At 40.7% G+C, this 17,313-nt stretch overlaps 1 protein-coding gene across 8 annotated transcripts in view; it reads right to left on the bottom strand.

Annotated features, from left to right (window-relative positions):
• IQSEC1 (IQ motif and Sec7 domain ArfGEF 1) overlaps positions 1-17,313 on the bottom strand; it is a 725,681-nt gene that overhangs the window by 264,896 nt on the left and 443,472 nt on the right. For 2 of the 8 annotated variants that reach the window (XM_075833817.1, XM_075833820.1), the window contains exon 1: positions 15,966-16,392. The exons of the other annotated variants lie outside the window; for them this stretch is intronic. In XM_075833817.1, coding sequence (XP_075689932.1) covers positions 15,966-15,988 — 23 coding nt within the window. In that variant the 5' untranslated portion in view covers positions 15,989-16,392. Of the gene's footprint in view, positions 1-15,965; positions 16,393-17,313 lie in introns of those variants that run through there. 8 annotated transcript variants of the gene reach the window in all.

The raw sequence follows: 17,313 nt of genomic DNA, 5'->3' as shown, positions 1-17,313 counted from the left end.
GGATGGTACAGTTATATCTGAGCCTTGTTTGTAGTATAATAAAAACCATGAATAATATTACTGCAAATGAATGCTGCTTATATCTCAGAAATGTGTGCTTGATTTCTGAATTATAAAAAAAAATTTTGTAGCAACATTTTTATTTTTTCACCTTTGTCAACAAGCAGTATTTAATAATTATGTTATCTACTGGTCATCATGGAATATATTCTGTATTGTATGCTGTTAATATAGTTAAAGAGGCTCTGTCACCACATTATAAGTGCCCTATATTGTACATGATGTGATCGGCGCTGTAATGTAGATTACAGCAGTGTCTTTTATTTAGAAAAACCATCATTTTTGACGGTTATGACCTATATTAGCTTTATGCTAATTAGTTTCTTAATGGACAACTGGGCGTGTTTTACTTTTTGGCCAAGTGGGCGTTGTACAGAGAAGTGTATGACGCTGACCAATCAGTGACCAATCAGCGTCATACACTTCTCTCCATTCATTTATACAGTACATAGCGATAAGGCTGGGTTCACACACCCTATTTACGAACGTAATTCGGGCGTTTTAGCCCCGAATTACGTCTGAATATACGGCTCCAAAGCGTCGGCACACATCTGCCCATTCATTTGAATGGGTTTTACGATGTACTGTGCCGACGGTCACTTTTTTTACGCGCCGCTGTCAAAAGACGGCGCGTAAAAAAGACGCCCGCGTCAAAGAAGTGCCTGTCAGTTCTTGAGACGTAATTGGAGCCGTTTTCCATTGACACAATGTAAAAACAGCTCCAATTCCGTCCGTAATGGACGCAGCGAAAAGCGCCTGCACTTGCCATTACGTCTGAAATTGCGGAGCTGTTTTCTCCTGAAAACAGCTCCGTGATTTCAGCCATAACGGACGTGTACGTGTGAACATACCCTAAAGCTATATCACTATGTGCAGCCACATACACAAACACTAACGTTACTGCAGTGTCCTGACAATGAATATACATTATCTCCAGCCAGGACCAAAAACTTTTCTTAGGTATGTTTTGTTCATTTTCTGGGGTCCAATCCAGTTTTAGGAAAATAAAAAATAAAATAATTGAGACAAGTTGATATGATTCTAATAATGTGACACTTAGGCCTTCATCAGACAAGTGTATTATACATCTATGTGATATCTGTTAAAAAAAACGGACAGCACACGGACCTATGCAATTCAATGGGTGTACTCACACGTCTGTGGTTTTGCACGCAGTGTGCGTCCGTTGCATGAAACTCACTGCATGTCCTATTTTGGTCAGTTTTTGCGGATCACGTCGCCCATTGAAGTCAAAGTGTGCGGGAAAAACACGGACAGCACACGGACAACATCTGCGTGCTGTGTGTTTTTCACGCACCAGTTGCTAAAGAAATGCTGAGAGAAACAAAACAGGAACACTGATGCCTCACGGAACTGAAATGAATGAAATACGGTCCGTTATATGGGGACGCAAAACGGACACGTTCGTCTGAATCAGGCCTTAGAAATATTATATTTTTATATTTTTCTCTGCTCAAAATAGCCTACCTGCCACTAAAGAAAAAGGAGATAAACCAACTCCGTCTCTTTTAGTGCAAAAGCGCTTCCTTTAAAGTTCTTCTTGCAGAATCTCTAACTTTTCCTGCCAGTTGTTCTTAGGCTTCGTTCACATCTGCGTTGGGGTCCCGTTCTGACGTTCCGTCGACTACATGATAGCTTCCGGCAAAACGATGGGTCCGAGGCACAACAGACACAAACGGAAACCTTGGGCACCAGATCCGTCACCATTGAAATCAATGGTGATGCAAACGGAAACCTCTGGTTTCCGTCCGTGTCAGTTTGTGTCTGCTCAGGGTCCTGTTCTGACAGAAACCTCCGACGGAACGTCAGAACGGGACCCCAACGCAGATGTGAACGAAACCTTATTCTAACTTTCTCTTTTTCTTTCAGCCCGTCTTCCTTCCTGCTTTGTATCTTTTGCTCACTACCCTTTGGACATGTTCACACGCCATATGTTCAGACTGAAAAATACGAGGAGAAAAACATCCTCTAAGGCCCCATGCACACAAACGTAAAAACGCCCGTAATTACGGGCCGTAATTACGGCACGTTTTTACGGGCCCATGGACTTCTATTGGCCACGGGCACCTCCCAGTATGCTTACGAGAAGGTGCCCGTGCCGTTGAAAAATATAGAACATGTCCTATTTCAGACCGCAATTACGGCACGGGCAGGCCCATAGAAGTCTATGGGGCTCCCGTAATTACGGGTGACTAGTGTGTGCACCCGTAATTACGGGAGCGTTGCTAGGCGACGTCAGTAAATAGTCACTGTCCAGGGTGCTGAAATAGTTAAACGCTCGGCAGTAACTGTTTCAGCACCCTGGACAATGGCTACCGATCACAATATAGATCAAGCTGTAAAAAAAAAAAGACGTTCATACTTACCCAGAACTCCCTGCTTCTTCCTCCAGTCCGGCCTCCTGGGATGACGTTTCAGCCCATTTGACTGCTGCAGCCAATCACAGGCCAATCACAGGCTGCAGCAGTCACATGGACTGCCGCGTCATCCAGGGAGGTCGGACTGGATGTCAAGAGAGGGACGCGTCACCAAGACAACGGCCGGGTAAGTATGAATTTCTTTTACTTTTTCTGCGGAAAGGGCTGCCCCTTCTCTCTATCCTGCACTGATAGAGAGAAGGGGCTGCTGATTACTGCAGTGTAATTTTGCAGCGAAAACGTGCCCGTAAATACGGGTGGAATACGGGTGACACCGGACCCGTATTTACGGGCACGGGTCCGTAAATACTGGTGCAATACGGGTCGAATACGTGTGACCAAGGACCCGTATTTACGCCAGTATTTACGGGAGGACAAAAATACGTTCGTGTGCATGAGGCCTAAATCAAGGTGTTTTTTTAGCTGATTTTCAAAGCATTTTTAGTGTATTTTGAGTTGTATTTTCAAAGCGTTTTTTTGAAGTGTCAATAGGAAATGTAAAAAAATCATCGTGTAAAACACTTCAAGAAGTCACGTCACTTCTTTTTCTTTTTTCTGCGAGGAGTCAGCTGTGTAAAAATAGGCCTGGTATAAACTAAGCAGCATATTTCTGATTGAAATCAATGAGAAGCTGTTTGCAGGCATAGTTCAGGTGTATTTCAGAACGTAATACGAACATATCACGGCTTGAAATATGCCTGAAAATATGCCACGTGAACATGGGCTTACTGTTATTCATTCCCCTCCTTATTCTTTATAAACTTGGAGCTCTTAAAGGGGTTTTCCCATCTTGGACATTTATGGCAAATCTACTGGATAAGACATAAATGCCTGATAGATACGGGTCTGACCTCTGGGACTCACACATATCTCTAGGGCTCCCTAAACCCCGTTCTGCCCTGCTTGGCTCGATGCTGCCTCCTGGCCACTTCCTGACTAGGTGGTCGGGAATTACGGAAACGGCCGACCACGCTGAGCTACGCTGTTTTCGTTACTCCAACATAAGTGAATCGAAGTTATTGAAACAGCATAGCACGGCGAACTGCGCTGTTTCCGTAACTCTCGACCACCTAATCAGGCAGTGGCCGGGAGGCCGCAGGTGCCAAGCAAGATATAACGGGCTTTAGGGGGCCTCGTTCTAGAGATAGGTGCTGGTCCCAGGTGGACCGGCATCTATCTGACATTTATGGCATATTCTGTGGATATGCCATAAATTTCCAAGATGAGAAAACCCCTTTAAGGCCTTTCTGCTTATACTGCCTCTATCTCGATTTGTTTTTCTTTTTTACCTATTCTCTGTCCCTTCCATCAACCTCTCTCTATCTATAATAGATATATAGCACATTCAAAACACTTCTTGCAAATCTCACCAACTAATGCTTACACACAGGAGAGACTTCCCTCAGATCAATGAAGACCTCTCCTTTCCAGTGCTTATATATTCTCCTCTTCACTAAGATCATCAGCATTGTAGGGGCTGTATAAAATTATATAACCCCGCAGAACTGCCAATTCAGGCGGAGGGGCAAGGGGGTCAACATCAAACTGTCCCCCCAAGTGCAAAATCCCATTTGTGGGTGGTGCTACCCCACTCCCTGGGCCCAATAGCAATGGCTCTATGTAAGGCAGGTATATCACTGCCTGTAACTACTGAACCCAACTTTCATTTACCCATTTCACACAAAATTAACCGTACCATCCTAAGATTTTTTTTGCAAGAATATAGTCATTGCCACAGTAGTTCGGACTGCAAGTTCATGTTTCACTTCTGCAAAAGATCCCACAATTACAGCTCTACTGAACCATTTCATGTCTCTATTATTAAACACATATACAGATGTTGAGTATTCGATTGTCCAGACTTTCAAGAAATGCTGAATGAATAAATAAACTATGTAAATATGAAAAAGAGGATATTGCAGGAGTATTTTGTAGGATAAATCGATGTTCTTACACTGGTCCCTCCCGGCTGGACACCACAGTTTATAAACCTCTAAGACGTGAAGTTTGTAAATAGCAAGTGCATGAAAGCAAATATCTGTTCCGTTATAGAGACAATGTCTATTTTGGTAAAAGAGAAAGGAGGATCCCCCTCTGTGATTTCCTCTGAACAGCACAACATAAAATATTCATGGGTGAGGTTTTAATATTTATGCAGCATCTTCCAAAACAGGTGGAATCATTGTAATTTATTTGCAGCATTTCTTGGTGTTTTCCTGATCAAAAATATTGCTTTCTCTTATATTCCTTGGCTTTGTTGTATAAACTGGTTTCTGCTGTCTGTGCCGGCATCTCGCTGGTGTTGTAATATCAGATGATACAACATTATATTGCTGCTAGGAGACAACAAAAAGCAATATCTTCTCTCTGTGTCAAACTCCCTGAGCATGCTCCAAGTTCTGCCCACTTTCTCAAGCTTCTATGTTGTTAGTGGGTTTTTTTTTCGTAAGGGGGTATTCCCATCTGAGACATTTATATCATATCTCCATCCGCCACATCCAGGCGGAGAATCCATGGGGAGGTGGCAGAGCTCTCTCCTTTGATTCCTATAAGTTACGGAAACAGCGAAGCAGGTAGGGGTGCTACCCGCATCTATCAGACATTTATGGCATATCCCATGGATATGTCTTACACGGGAATAGCCCTTTAATTTGAATGCTAAGTGACAACACAGACGAAGGCTTCATGCACACGACCGTGCTCGTAATTACGACTCGTAATTACGAGCACGGTCGGGCACGGCCGGCCGCGGGTAGCCGGCCGCTTTTGCGAGCCGTGCTGTCATTATAAAGTATAGCAGCACGGCCCGTAAAATAGAAAAATAGAACATGTTCTATTTTTTTAACGGCACGGGCACCTTCCCGTGAGAAAACGGGACGGTACCCGTGGCTAACAGAAGTATATGAGCCCGTTATTGCGGGTCGTAATTACGACCCGCAATAACGGGTGTTTTTACGGTCGTGTGCATGAGGCCTAAGCAGTTGGTACACCAGAGTTACTCTAAATTGAGTAAATGTTATCTTTCCACAGTTCCTAAGGCCTCATGCACACAGGCATATTATGGTTCCGTACAATCTACAAGTTATATAGTGCTGTAATACAGCACCTATAGACTACCATAGGGATTTTCAAACGTTGCTATCATAAAGAAACAAACAAAAGCTTTGACAGAATCCAACTGAGAAGAAAATTAGGACGTGCTCCGTTGGATGCCATATTATAGAGTTATTCTTCCCTATAAATGGCACTGAAGTACATTGTTTTTGAGAGAAAAATAAAAACTCCATCTGATAATTGAGTGACATTTGCTTCTCCTTCAGGAAATCTGCGCCAAAAGTTACTCCAAAGGTTACTCCATTCTACTTCAACTTAGAGACACACCCCAAAACAGTGGGCACCATTTCCTTGGGCATTGAAACACTGGCAGCATTTTTTTTCTTTGGCGGTAAAGCTCTATAAAGTTGTACATATCATTTCACACAACTCATAGAGGGGAGCCTTTTCTTTGTACCCTACTTTAAAACCCCCTAGTAGAATGTACTCAATTTAAGTAGTGCCGTCTTATTTGTGTCTTGAGCTCTATCCAGATTTTCTCCCTATAAGGGGTAAATGGGGATAAGGCATAGGGCTATCCCTATACGGAACGGTGAAGAGCACTGTATGGAGCACCATACAGCGTCTAATGGATTGCATTCGACTCTGGTACGTAGCTACTGGTACTCCGTGTGCCTCTATACAACTCTGCTGTATATCTTCCTAAATATAGCCAAACCTGCCTTTTATTCAATGAAAACAATTTCTGAACTGCTCAGCCATGCCCATATCTCATTCTATGTTAAGCTTTACCAGAATCAGAGACATTCTCTGCCACCTAAAAGTAATGCCACAGTCCATATAAAATAAAATAAAAGTAGGTAAGTGAATTATTTTGCATGGTGCTAGAGAAGTGTCTGCTATAGAAAACTCCTTATTATGTGCCATATTAGAGCATGTTCAGCTTATAAAGCATAGTTGCTTAATAATAACTAAAGTATATAGAGCAGCTCTTCATTCACTCTGATAGACCACTGATAGCCAATGAAATTAATGGGTGCACCGTAATACACTGAATTTACACTGTAACAGCAGATACAGCATGATATATAGTTACATAGTACCGTTGAAAAAAGACATGTTTATCAAGTTCAACCAAGGGATGGGAAAAAGGGAAGGGATGAAACTAATTTCTAAACATTGACATAGGAGCTAATATTTTTTCGTTCCTGGAAATTATCTAGGCCTTTTTGGCTTGTCGCCTCTGCAGATTGAACCTTTTTTCTCCAGACGGAGGGAGTGCCCCCTTGTCTTTTGAGGGGGTTTTACATGGAACAGGATTTCACCATATTTTTTGTATGGGCCATTCATATATTTATATAAGTTAATCATGTCCCCCCTTAGTCCTCTCTTTTCAAGGCTTAAAAGGTTTAATTATTTTAATCTTCCCCATAACTTAGATTCTCCATGCCCCTATATGCTTTATATCTTGCCTGAATCTGGTATTTTGCTGGCACTGTCTTTTGTATCATAAGCTTCTAGTGATACACCGTATCTCCTCAGGATACCGAGATGTCTGGTGCGAGATCTTAAAGAGGCTCTGTCACCACATTATAAGTCCCCTATCTCCTACATAAGAAGATTGGCGCTATAATGTAGGTGACAGCAGTACTTTTTATTTAATAAAACGATCTGTTTTCACCACTTTATTAGCGATTTTAGATTTATGCTTATGAGTTGCTTAATGCCCGAGTGGGCGTGTTTTTACTTTAGACCAAGTGGGTGTTGTACAGAGGAGTGTATGACGCTGACCAATCAGCCTCATGCACTCCTCTCCATTCATTTACTCAGCGCATAGGGATCCTGCCAGATCACTATGTGCTGTCTTATACTAACAGATTAACAATACTGAAGTGTTTAGACAGTGAATAGACATTCCACAGGATGTCTATTCGCAATCTCTGCACTTCGTTACTGTTTTTGTGGTAGTTACAGCAGAGCAAAGCGTAATCTCGCTGTAACCTGTCATTTACCGCGTAATCTCGTGAGATTACGCTTCCTCTGCTGTAACTGCCACAGACAGAGTAATGAAGTGCAGAGATTGTGAATAGACATCCCGTGGAATGTCTATTCACTGTCTAAACACTTCAGTATCGTTAATGTGTTAGTATAAGACAGCACATACTGATCTAAAAGGATCCCTATGCGCTGCCTAAATGAATGGAGAGGAGTGCATGACGCTGATTGGTCAGCGTCATACACTCCTCTGTACAACGCCCACTTGGTCTAAAGTAAAAATACGCCCACTTGGGCATTAAGCAACTCATTAGCATAAATCTAAAATCACTAATAAAGTGGTGAAAATAGATAATTTTATTAAATAAAAATCACTGCTGTCACCTACATTATAGCGCCCATCTCCTTATGTAGGAGATACGGCACTTATAATGTGATGACAGAGCCTCTTTAAACATGTAAAAAAAAATATACCACCTATGGATGCCTCCAATGGAAGCCATTCTTCAGCCAATCATCAACCACAGATTCGCGTGTAAAGAAAAGTATACATTTGACATAAACATTATTTTACTACATTGTTGTGACAGATGCCTCTGATGGATGCCATCCGATAGCCATCCGTCACACATATACTACCATGAAAAAAAAATATGGTCACTTTCACTATGCATTCCTATAAAAAACTCAATATGAGTTTAATAGGATCGCATAGTGAAAGTGACTTACGGAATCGGCCACTTACATACTGGTCACGTGACATAACGGCGGAGATAGTTCGGAAACAAAGCGCCCGGTAAGAGGATGACCTGCCTTACCTTTTACTGGGTGTACTTTCCAAATGGGGGCCATGATAAAATAATTCACTGGAGTGTTTCTTTAATTTTCACGACAATCATTGATCCACATATTTAACACAATACATTGTTTTATCAGTACCTTGGCTACCACGGGTATTGGTACAGTTGGGAGCATTTTTACTACAAATAGGAACTTGGATATTAGGCTTTGCCGGATACTATTTAGCATTGATTAATAAAAGTGACATTTTAGAGATAAGTTGTGTCAGTCATATCAGATCGTAGGGGCTCCCAGCGCAATATGACCCTTTGATTTGTTTAGCCTAAATACATGCATATCTTGTACATACATGTGTACAAATGAATGTTACTGAGATGTCATGCCTACTAAAATTTTCAGATGAATAAAGAGCAAAGAACTATATATCCCATAATAACAGAGCACGAGTTGCCAACCAAGGGAACCTAAATTATAGCTACACTACAACTCCCATGAAACTCATCAGGCTTCCCATTTTTTTATTTTTATTAAGCAGTATACCAAGACATTTTCCCAATTCTCTGATCAATATAAGTAAAATGCTATACAGATCTAAGTATTGTTTTGGAAGAACTATTATATTTAGTCTACACCCAGTAGACGGAGCGCACATCTGCTATATTCTAATTAAACTGGGTCATTATTGAAATTGCTATTGTTCCCTGATGAAAAACAAAATAAGCAAAACCAAAATATCCTAGAACCTGTGGGACTCTGTTGAGATTACATGTGTGGTTTCTTAGTTATCTCTCTGGTTCTAAACTTAGAATCCATTCCTTATTTAGTCTATTTTATACTACATACTTTCATCGTGATGTTCTCAGATAGATCATGGTCACTAGCATAACAGACTACGGTAATGTCAAAAACAATTCTTCTATAACACAACAAACAATAAATATCATACACGGCAAGCAATATAAAACCATAATGCACGCTCAAAACACATATAATTCACTGCATTTCTGTAATAATAGCTATATACAAAGAGAATGTAGTATTGATCCAGCTTTATTTTTATTCCAAACCCAGACAAACACTTGTATCTTTTAATAGATGTCTTCTGAATGTTGCTCACTCTCAAAGGAGTGATACAGCCGGAAAACAACTACAAAGAACTCTGTACAAGCGAGGATCACCTCCATTCCTGTATCACCCAAGGACTTTGCTCATTAAGGTCTGCAGGCCTGTTCTAGCAGCCTGAACACATCCCATATTCTGTCCCAGTAGTAGCAGAGGATACTATTTTGAGAGCACATCACGTAGAATCACAAAAATAAACACTCTACCTGAGTATTAACCACTGTTTCCTTTGGAGGTTTTTACTTATTAGTATCTGTAGTATTGTATACTGTGATTCTTACCAAGTCACACAACGCAACTGATGTAACCATTGCCTCAATGAGTTAATAAAAAAATAATGAATTCCTAGACAACAATAATTTTGAGGTTACAGGCTGACTCGTAATATTACATTAATTATTCATATAATTTCAACATCCCACTGAGTCTAAAATAGAGTAAAATTTAGGCCTTGTTCACACAGTGTAGATTTGCTGCAGATTTTGCATGTATTTTTTATGCCAAAACCCAGCATGGAGCCTAAACAGAAGAGATATATATCCATTTTTTTTAACGGTTAGCACACAAACCCATTCATTTCTATGGGGCCATACACAAAAACAGAAGACCACTCTAGGTTAGGAACTATTTTAGGAGGCCCAAAGCAGCTCCTAGCTTATAGTGGTCTTCACACTAATCTAAACTGCGTGAAAAAAATGCATGTTAAAACGCCAGAGATTTGAGAAATGTAAGGCTGGGTTCACACGACCTATTTTCAGATGTAAACGAGGCGTATTATGCGTTCAGACGTTTTACGTCTGAAAATACGGCTACAATACGTCGGCAAACATCTGCCCATTCATTTGCATGGGTTTGCCGACGTACTGTGCCGACGACCTGTCATTTACGCGTCGTCGTTTGACAGCTGTCAAACGACGACGCGTAAAATGACTGCCTCGTCAAAGAAGTGCAGGACACTTCTTTGAAGCGTAATTTGAGCCGTTTTTCATTGAATTCAATGATGAACAGCTCAAGATTACGTGCGTCAATGACGCCTCTCAAAATGCGAGGAGGAGCATTTACGTCTGAAACAACGGAGCTGTTTTCTCCTGAAAACAGTCTGTAATTTCAGACGTAAAAGCCAGTTATCATGTGCACATACCCTAACAGTAATTGTATATTGTTTTTAGTGGCGTTTTCTATTTAGTGTCATTTTGTAAATGCCTTTTTTTCCTGGTCCTATAGAGAAGCCCATGGGAAAAAACGCCTAAAAAACCGCCATACCCAGCATGCTGCGTTTTGAAAAAAATACCACTTATCATAGAAAAGCAATAAAAACACTACAAACCAAAACACAGTTGTAAATAGTGCATTTTATATTTTACTATAGACTTTAATATAGCATCTGGCCACCTTATATAACGCATCAAAAAACGTTGTTAAAAATGCCACAAAAAACACAACAATGCAGCAAAACGCTGTGTGTGAATCAAGTCTTTGCCAAAAATGAAAATCCACAATAGCAATAGACCACAATATTTCTAGGAGGAATTAGGACAAGGTGGATGAATATCTTCAATTTTCAAATTTTGACAAAATATGTCTGTGGGTAGAAATTTGAGCTCTGTTTGCCACGTTATATCTTCCTCAAGCCTCTTAGCAGACAACTTATAATGTTTACATACATTCCCCCTTTAAAGGCTCCCTGAGTACATCGTAGTAATCTAAGTTATTGTGGCCGCGTTGCGAACTGCGATTTGCCGAGACCATCAGAAGAAATCCGAACTTGATGGATTTCTTGACATCGTTAGTGTTTAATTGGAATTACATACCTGCCCCTGCGAGGGCTATGGTTCGGATGGGCTGTTTTATTTTCTTCCTCTAAAAGAAGTGGAATGTATCCTTTTATGCTTACAAATGTTAATAAAAACTTTTCGAAACTAGAATTACATACCTTTTCAAATAATATTAGAGTTACATGGTGACTGTTATGATGGGGTAGGGAGACAGACAGGTGAGCCCTAATCTACCCGCCACTTGCAACGGCCCGTCCTAGGCGACGGCGTACAACTGGGCGACGGTCCCTACGCTCAATAAGTGCACGACAGACAAGGGTACACAGAAGCTAAGGGAAATGGGGCAGTTGACCACGGCAACACCGTGAGCAACAAGAGTAGTGAACGAGCCGAGTCAAACCAGGAGTGTACGAGGTACCAATCGCAGAGCAGGAGCGTAGTCAGTAAAGCCAGGGTCAAAATGAAGCAAGGTCAATAATAATAGCAGGAGCAGCAGAGCCAGGAAACAGGAAAGAATCACAGGCAAAGGAGGAGAAGGAAATGCAGGTATAAATAGACAGAGGGTGCGAGCTAGCTCCGTCTGGCCAGGCTGTGATAGGCTCTCCCACTCCTCAGCCTCCCAGCCTGACTGCTAGAAGATCGTGTCACTCTCTCAGACTTGGGAGCAGGTGCAGACTGATTACCCACGGGCGTCGACACAGAAGCTGTGTCTGGCAGATCCTTTACAGTGACTTTGGCTGTGAAAGTTTGCGCGTCCAAAGGTGGCTGTTTTGCGCTCTGTACATCACAGTAATATAAGTGAATGTGGCTGCGCTATCAACTGCAAGTTTCCACAGCTGCGACTTCAGAGTCGCAAGATCCATCAAGTTTTGATTTCTTGCGACGGTCGCGGCATCTTGCTGGTTGCAATTTGCTTTCGTTACTACGATGTACGCAGCCACCTTTGGACGGGCAACCTGTGTCACATCCAAAGTCTCCGCATAGCCCAAGCCTTATTTAGAAAGGTATGTAGTTCTAATTAAACAATGACTATGCAAATAATACAGGGGAGCTTCTGAGCCCAAGCGGTCCTTGACCCGTAATAGTATGCCATGGAGCAAGAACTACCCATTTCCCACTATGTGCTATTATGGCGCGGTACGAGAAAGGTTGAAAGGGTTGTCCCATGAAGACAACCACTTTTTAAATTGAAGCCGACCCAATGATCAGCTTTCTAACCCCCCGCTGATCAGTTGTAATTGCCAGGAGAAGCGGTGCCTCACAATACATTTCCACTGCATTAGCTGCTGAATGTGAAATGTAGTATTACATGGCGGCCATTCAAATGAATGGCCGAACATGTATACGTGGATGGGCTGGGTCTACCACAGTGAGAGACACTCTTTGTGAACGGCTCCCCGATGTGGTTTATAGGGGGGGTTCTAAGTTGGGGACTCCTATCTTTGATGTCCATTGGCCCTAATAATATATCTAAAGTTGGTGTTTTAATGAGACAGTCTCTTTAATAATAAAACAAAACAAAGTACCAACAGTAGTAGAAGAGCATTAAGGGTTGCAGCATTTGCAATTACAAATGGGTCCCTATTTTTGGAAAGCGAGCCTGACAAATTAGAAATCAGGAGAACTTTTAAGGGGTTTTCCAGAATTAGAAAGACATGGCTGCTTTCTTCCAGGGAACACTGCCAAACCTGTCCATGGGAATTTCCAGCTTTATTGAAATGAATATGGCTGAACTGCAAAACGACATGCAACCTGTTGACAGGTATGGTGCTATTTTTGATAGAAAGCAGCCATATTTTTCTAATCCTGGGCAACCCCTTTAAGTGACATTGCTTAGGCTTAAGGACATATCACTACAATATTCAGTTCTGCAATTATGTTAGATAACCTCTTTGACTATAAACTTGAATATTGGTGAATTTAAAACAATATTTACAGTAGGATGTAATGCAAATAGCAGTTAAGTAACTGGTCCAAAAATAGCCTATGCACCAAGACCGTCAAGCTAAGCCTATTACTACCTTAAATAATCTACTGTACCATACTGATAAAATATATGCTTCATCATTGTATAGGCATCATTTAGTATAGATGTTTGATTTGTCCTGTCTGTACCATACCTACTTTTTATACATATGCTTGCAATATATGAAATGTAAAATGGAGTTCATTTGGGTGCAATGGTCTGGAATCAGTATCACTAAAATAAGTATGGGCCGTCTTTATTGGACGAGATAAAAGTGTATGTCGACAAGCATCTATGTTAACCAATTGAGTAGACTTACCCTACCCATAGAGCCAACAGTACAGATCAGCGCATGTAAATAGTGCCCCTTTAACTGCGTTGGCTTGTGAGATCAGTGTCCAGGGACAGCTCAATGTTACATTATACAGTTATACATGATTGAGCACTACTTGCCCTAAGTTACTTGAGCCCTATTAATGCCAGAATATAAAACCCCCATCATTAGGTTCTTCCTGGATGTTTGAAATGTTGGGAATGCCGACTAGCATTCAGCTTCCTGTGAAATTGGTTCATGATGTGCGAGAAACTGTGTTTGTGTCTTTCGTTGGAATGGGAAATAGTAATCTTCTCGCGTGTAGGAGCCAATGTGAGCAAATTGACTTTAAGTTAAGATGGATTTGTTTGCTTAGGGCTGTGGTTGCAGTGATAAGTTGAGCTGATGCATGGAGACCATTGTTTAAAGTGGTATCAACATGGAACGCCATGTACTGCGGACAGGAGCGCACTGCACGGACTGGATAATTCTGTACAAACTTCTGAAAAAGATAACCAAAATACTGCGACTATACAATATCAGTCTGAAAAGGGGACAACTGTCTTAAATCAGGGACTAAAGCTTTGGCTTTGAGTAAGCCTAGGTTCTGACCACATACAATGCCCACTTACCATTAGATATTATCTGCTAAATGTATATACGTGGGCACTTGTTACACTACAACTTGTGTTTTGTTGTAAAAATATCCAATATGCCATATCTGTTTTACATGTTTATTATAGAATTAATTCAAGCCCTATATCCTACTTTTACACATCCACACTACATTTATAATGAAAGTTTTACTAATTTACGGATAGCGTTCTACTATTCTACTGGGTGTTTCATATAGGTATTCAATAACACATGCTCATAGCCAAATATAAAATTGTTTTACGGACATAAATAAAAATATCCTAAAACCCTTTAGGCCTTTATATACCTAAATATTGTTAGCACTGAAAGCTTGATATTTACGGTGTGATATTTACTGTGTGTATTCTGATTCCTGCTGGGAATTCTTCTGTGTTTTAATCCTAAAATACAAGACTTAGAAATCTGTAGATATATGATTGAACATGGCAGCCCATAAACATGTGCAGTAAGGCCAGAGATTTGACCCCATGTACTTTTATATAAAGATCAGAAATGAAGTAGATTGAAGTTCAATGATCTAACCTAAGCGCATACGTTTGCGGAGGTCTTCACTTTTAATGCAAGATAAATATTCATTTTGAAAACCAGTATATTATGTTAATTCTAAAAACAGACATCTGTATGGGAATAGACATATGTCCATTATACAAAATAAGAAAACATTCAGCAATGTTGTAATTATTTACTGTAACCAAGTGGGCACCGGCAGTGAATAAGTTTAGGTAATGAATGCTGTCTCGTCATGGACGGTACGATAGATGAGTAGTTGTAGCGTTGTTTTATATGAGTATAATGCAATTAAAAAGCCTTAAGACCCAAAAAAAGAAGAGGAAACAACATAGATATGGTCGCCCAGCGTTGACACCAACTTGCCATCACATACCAATAAAACAATAATAATAATGTCATAAAGTAATATTTTACCATCAGCCCTCCTTGTTAAATACAGCACTCAGAGTCCACAACAACATTAAGCATTGTTTTACTGGCTTACAATCTCCTAAATGTAACTTAATTCCCAGTTGATAGATGTTGTATTTCAAAATGACTGCATGGAAAATGAATATTCCCATTTGGTAATGCAATTTCTGATACCAGTATATGGGTGAACAGATCTGAAATGCAGGTAATGCAGTTTCAGTATAGACGTCTTTGTTAAGATGTGGCTTATTAGATACTCTATTTTCCGTTTTTGATGTTATCGGCTCTGTACATAAAAACATAGTTGGCAACTTCCTCTTCATAGACAAGATTCCCCTAAATAAACATATAACATCAATGCATAGACTACATGATCCCAACACTTATGATGAGTGATGCGCTAGGACCCGTCAATACTTCCATAAAATATGTGACTACTGACCTTGTAACTACCTTTAATAATACAATGGCACTGCATGGTGAGCTTTCAAGTCATTATCTTGTTGGCACGGGTCAGCCTATCACACTATTCATGGATATGCCCTCAGGAAATCTACAGCTTATTATGACAAAGCATTTTCTACATAGATGCTGACCCTTCATTCTGAGCCCAATAATGTCATCACTTAAAAGCCATCTAATTTTACACTATTCCAATATCACCACCCATATCCGCAATCCCTTCCCATGATTAATATGCAGAACCTGGTGATTCGTTTAAACCTCAACCAAAATGGTACGTTGCGTCCATTCGGTTATCTCGAAAGGAACACAGAGAATATTTCAATGACACTAGATTTTCGCATGGATGTCATGTATCTATGTCATGGTAGCAGAGATACAAAATATAAAGAGATACTCACAAATAACACCTTCTGCACGCCATGTTCAATGTCGTCAGGACGGTCACGTTCAGATGAGCTAGTTCTGGTTCTGAGAGCTCTAGAGGCAATGTGTGTGCTGCAATCTACAGTCCGGTCTGCTCATTCAGCCTCAGTGGAGAGATATACACCAGTCAGCCTGTGATGTAACCATCTTCAAGGGCTCTGTGCTATCAACCCTCTGTGGGGACTTGTTATGGAAAGCCCACAAAAAATCAAAACAGCCGATGCTACTGCCCAAGAGTAATCGAGGTCAAATAAACAAACAGACATCAAAAAGATTTAAAAAAAGAGGGGTTTGTTTTTGGTCTTTCGCAGCTGATGGCTGAGCTTTCACTGACTGCTCTACACCCTGTGTGCGTGTTTTGCATCAGCTGGAAGGAATGAATGAGAGGCAGAGGTAGAATTCACCATCTTGTTTCAGCATCATAGTACAGTCCGCAGCATCGGCAGCTTATTGGCTCCCACGTCCCCATAGTAACAGCAGCATCTGTGCTGGAGAATATTCCCTCTCATCTGCAATTTATGCTTGTACACAATGCTCGGCACTGATAAGGCAGGGGGATTTAGCTTCAGTCAAGAAAAAAAAATATGCATAAGGAAAGCAGAGGTCAACTTAAATGATGTCATGTTCAGAAAATCACAACATGCTCAGAGCTTCTGCGGCAGTAAATAATAATCACTGTAAGCCGTTCAGATGCCATCTAGAGTAGCCACATCCATGTTTAATAATTTATCTGCTGTGCTATTTCTATTCTGGGTACTGACAATGCCCGGGTCATTTCAGTAGTGCACCAGTCAGCCTGACAATAGGTTTAACTCAAGAAACTAGGTCATGGCTGTGCATAGGTATATACTGGGGACTCTTGTGAATTTCTGGACATATTTAATCTATAGTCATTGAATTGCCTATGTCCTCGATGTTAATGGTTCAGTGTCTGCTTTGTTTTTATGAATCAACCTCTTCAATTTCTTAGTAGTTTCATAGTGACAAGGTTTTATACCCTTGCAATAAAACACCAAGATTTAGAGGTACCCAAGCTGATATGGGCATTGAATTGCCTATGTCCTCGATGTTAATGGTTCAGTGTCTGCTTTGTTTTTATGAATCAACCTCTTCAATTTCTTAGTAGTTTCATAGTGACAAGGTTTTATACCCTTGCAATAAAACACCAAGATTTAGAGGTACCCAAGCTGATATGGGCAGTGATTTCAGGCCTTTTTACAATGGAAACCCCAGGGGAAAATTGCATTCAGGGCACCCCTCTGCATGGCACTGTTGTGAGCAGCGACTGCAAAGTAACGACTAAAACAATGATATATTTACAAA

The sequence above is a fragment of the Rhinoderma darwinii genome, chromosome 7 (genome assembly GCF_050947455.1).
Source record: "Rhinoderma darwinii isolate aRhiDar2 chromosome 7, aRhiDar2.hap1, whole genome shotgun sequence".
Taxonomy (NCBI): domain Eukaryota; kingdom Metazoa; phylum Chordata; class Amphibia; order Anura; family Rhinodermatidae; genus Rhinoderma; species Rhinoderma darwinii.
Note: the sequence above shows the minus strand (reverse complement) of the source record. Positions and strands in the feature narration are given on the sequence as shown.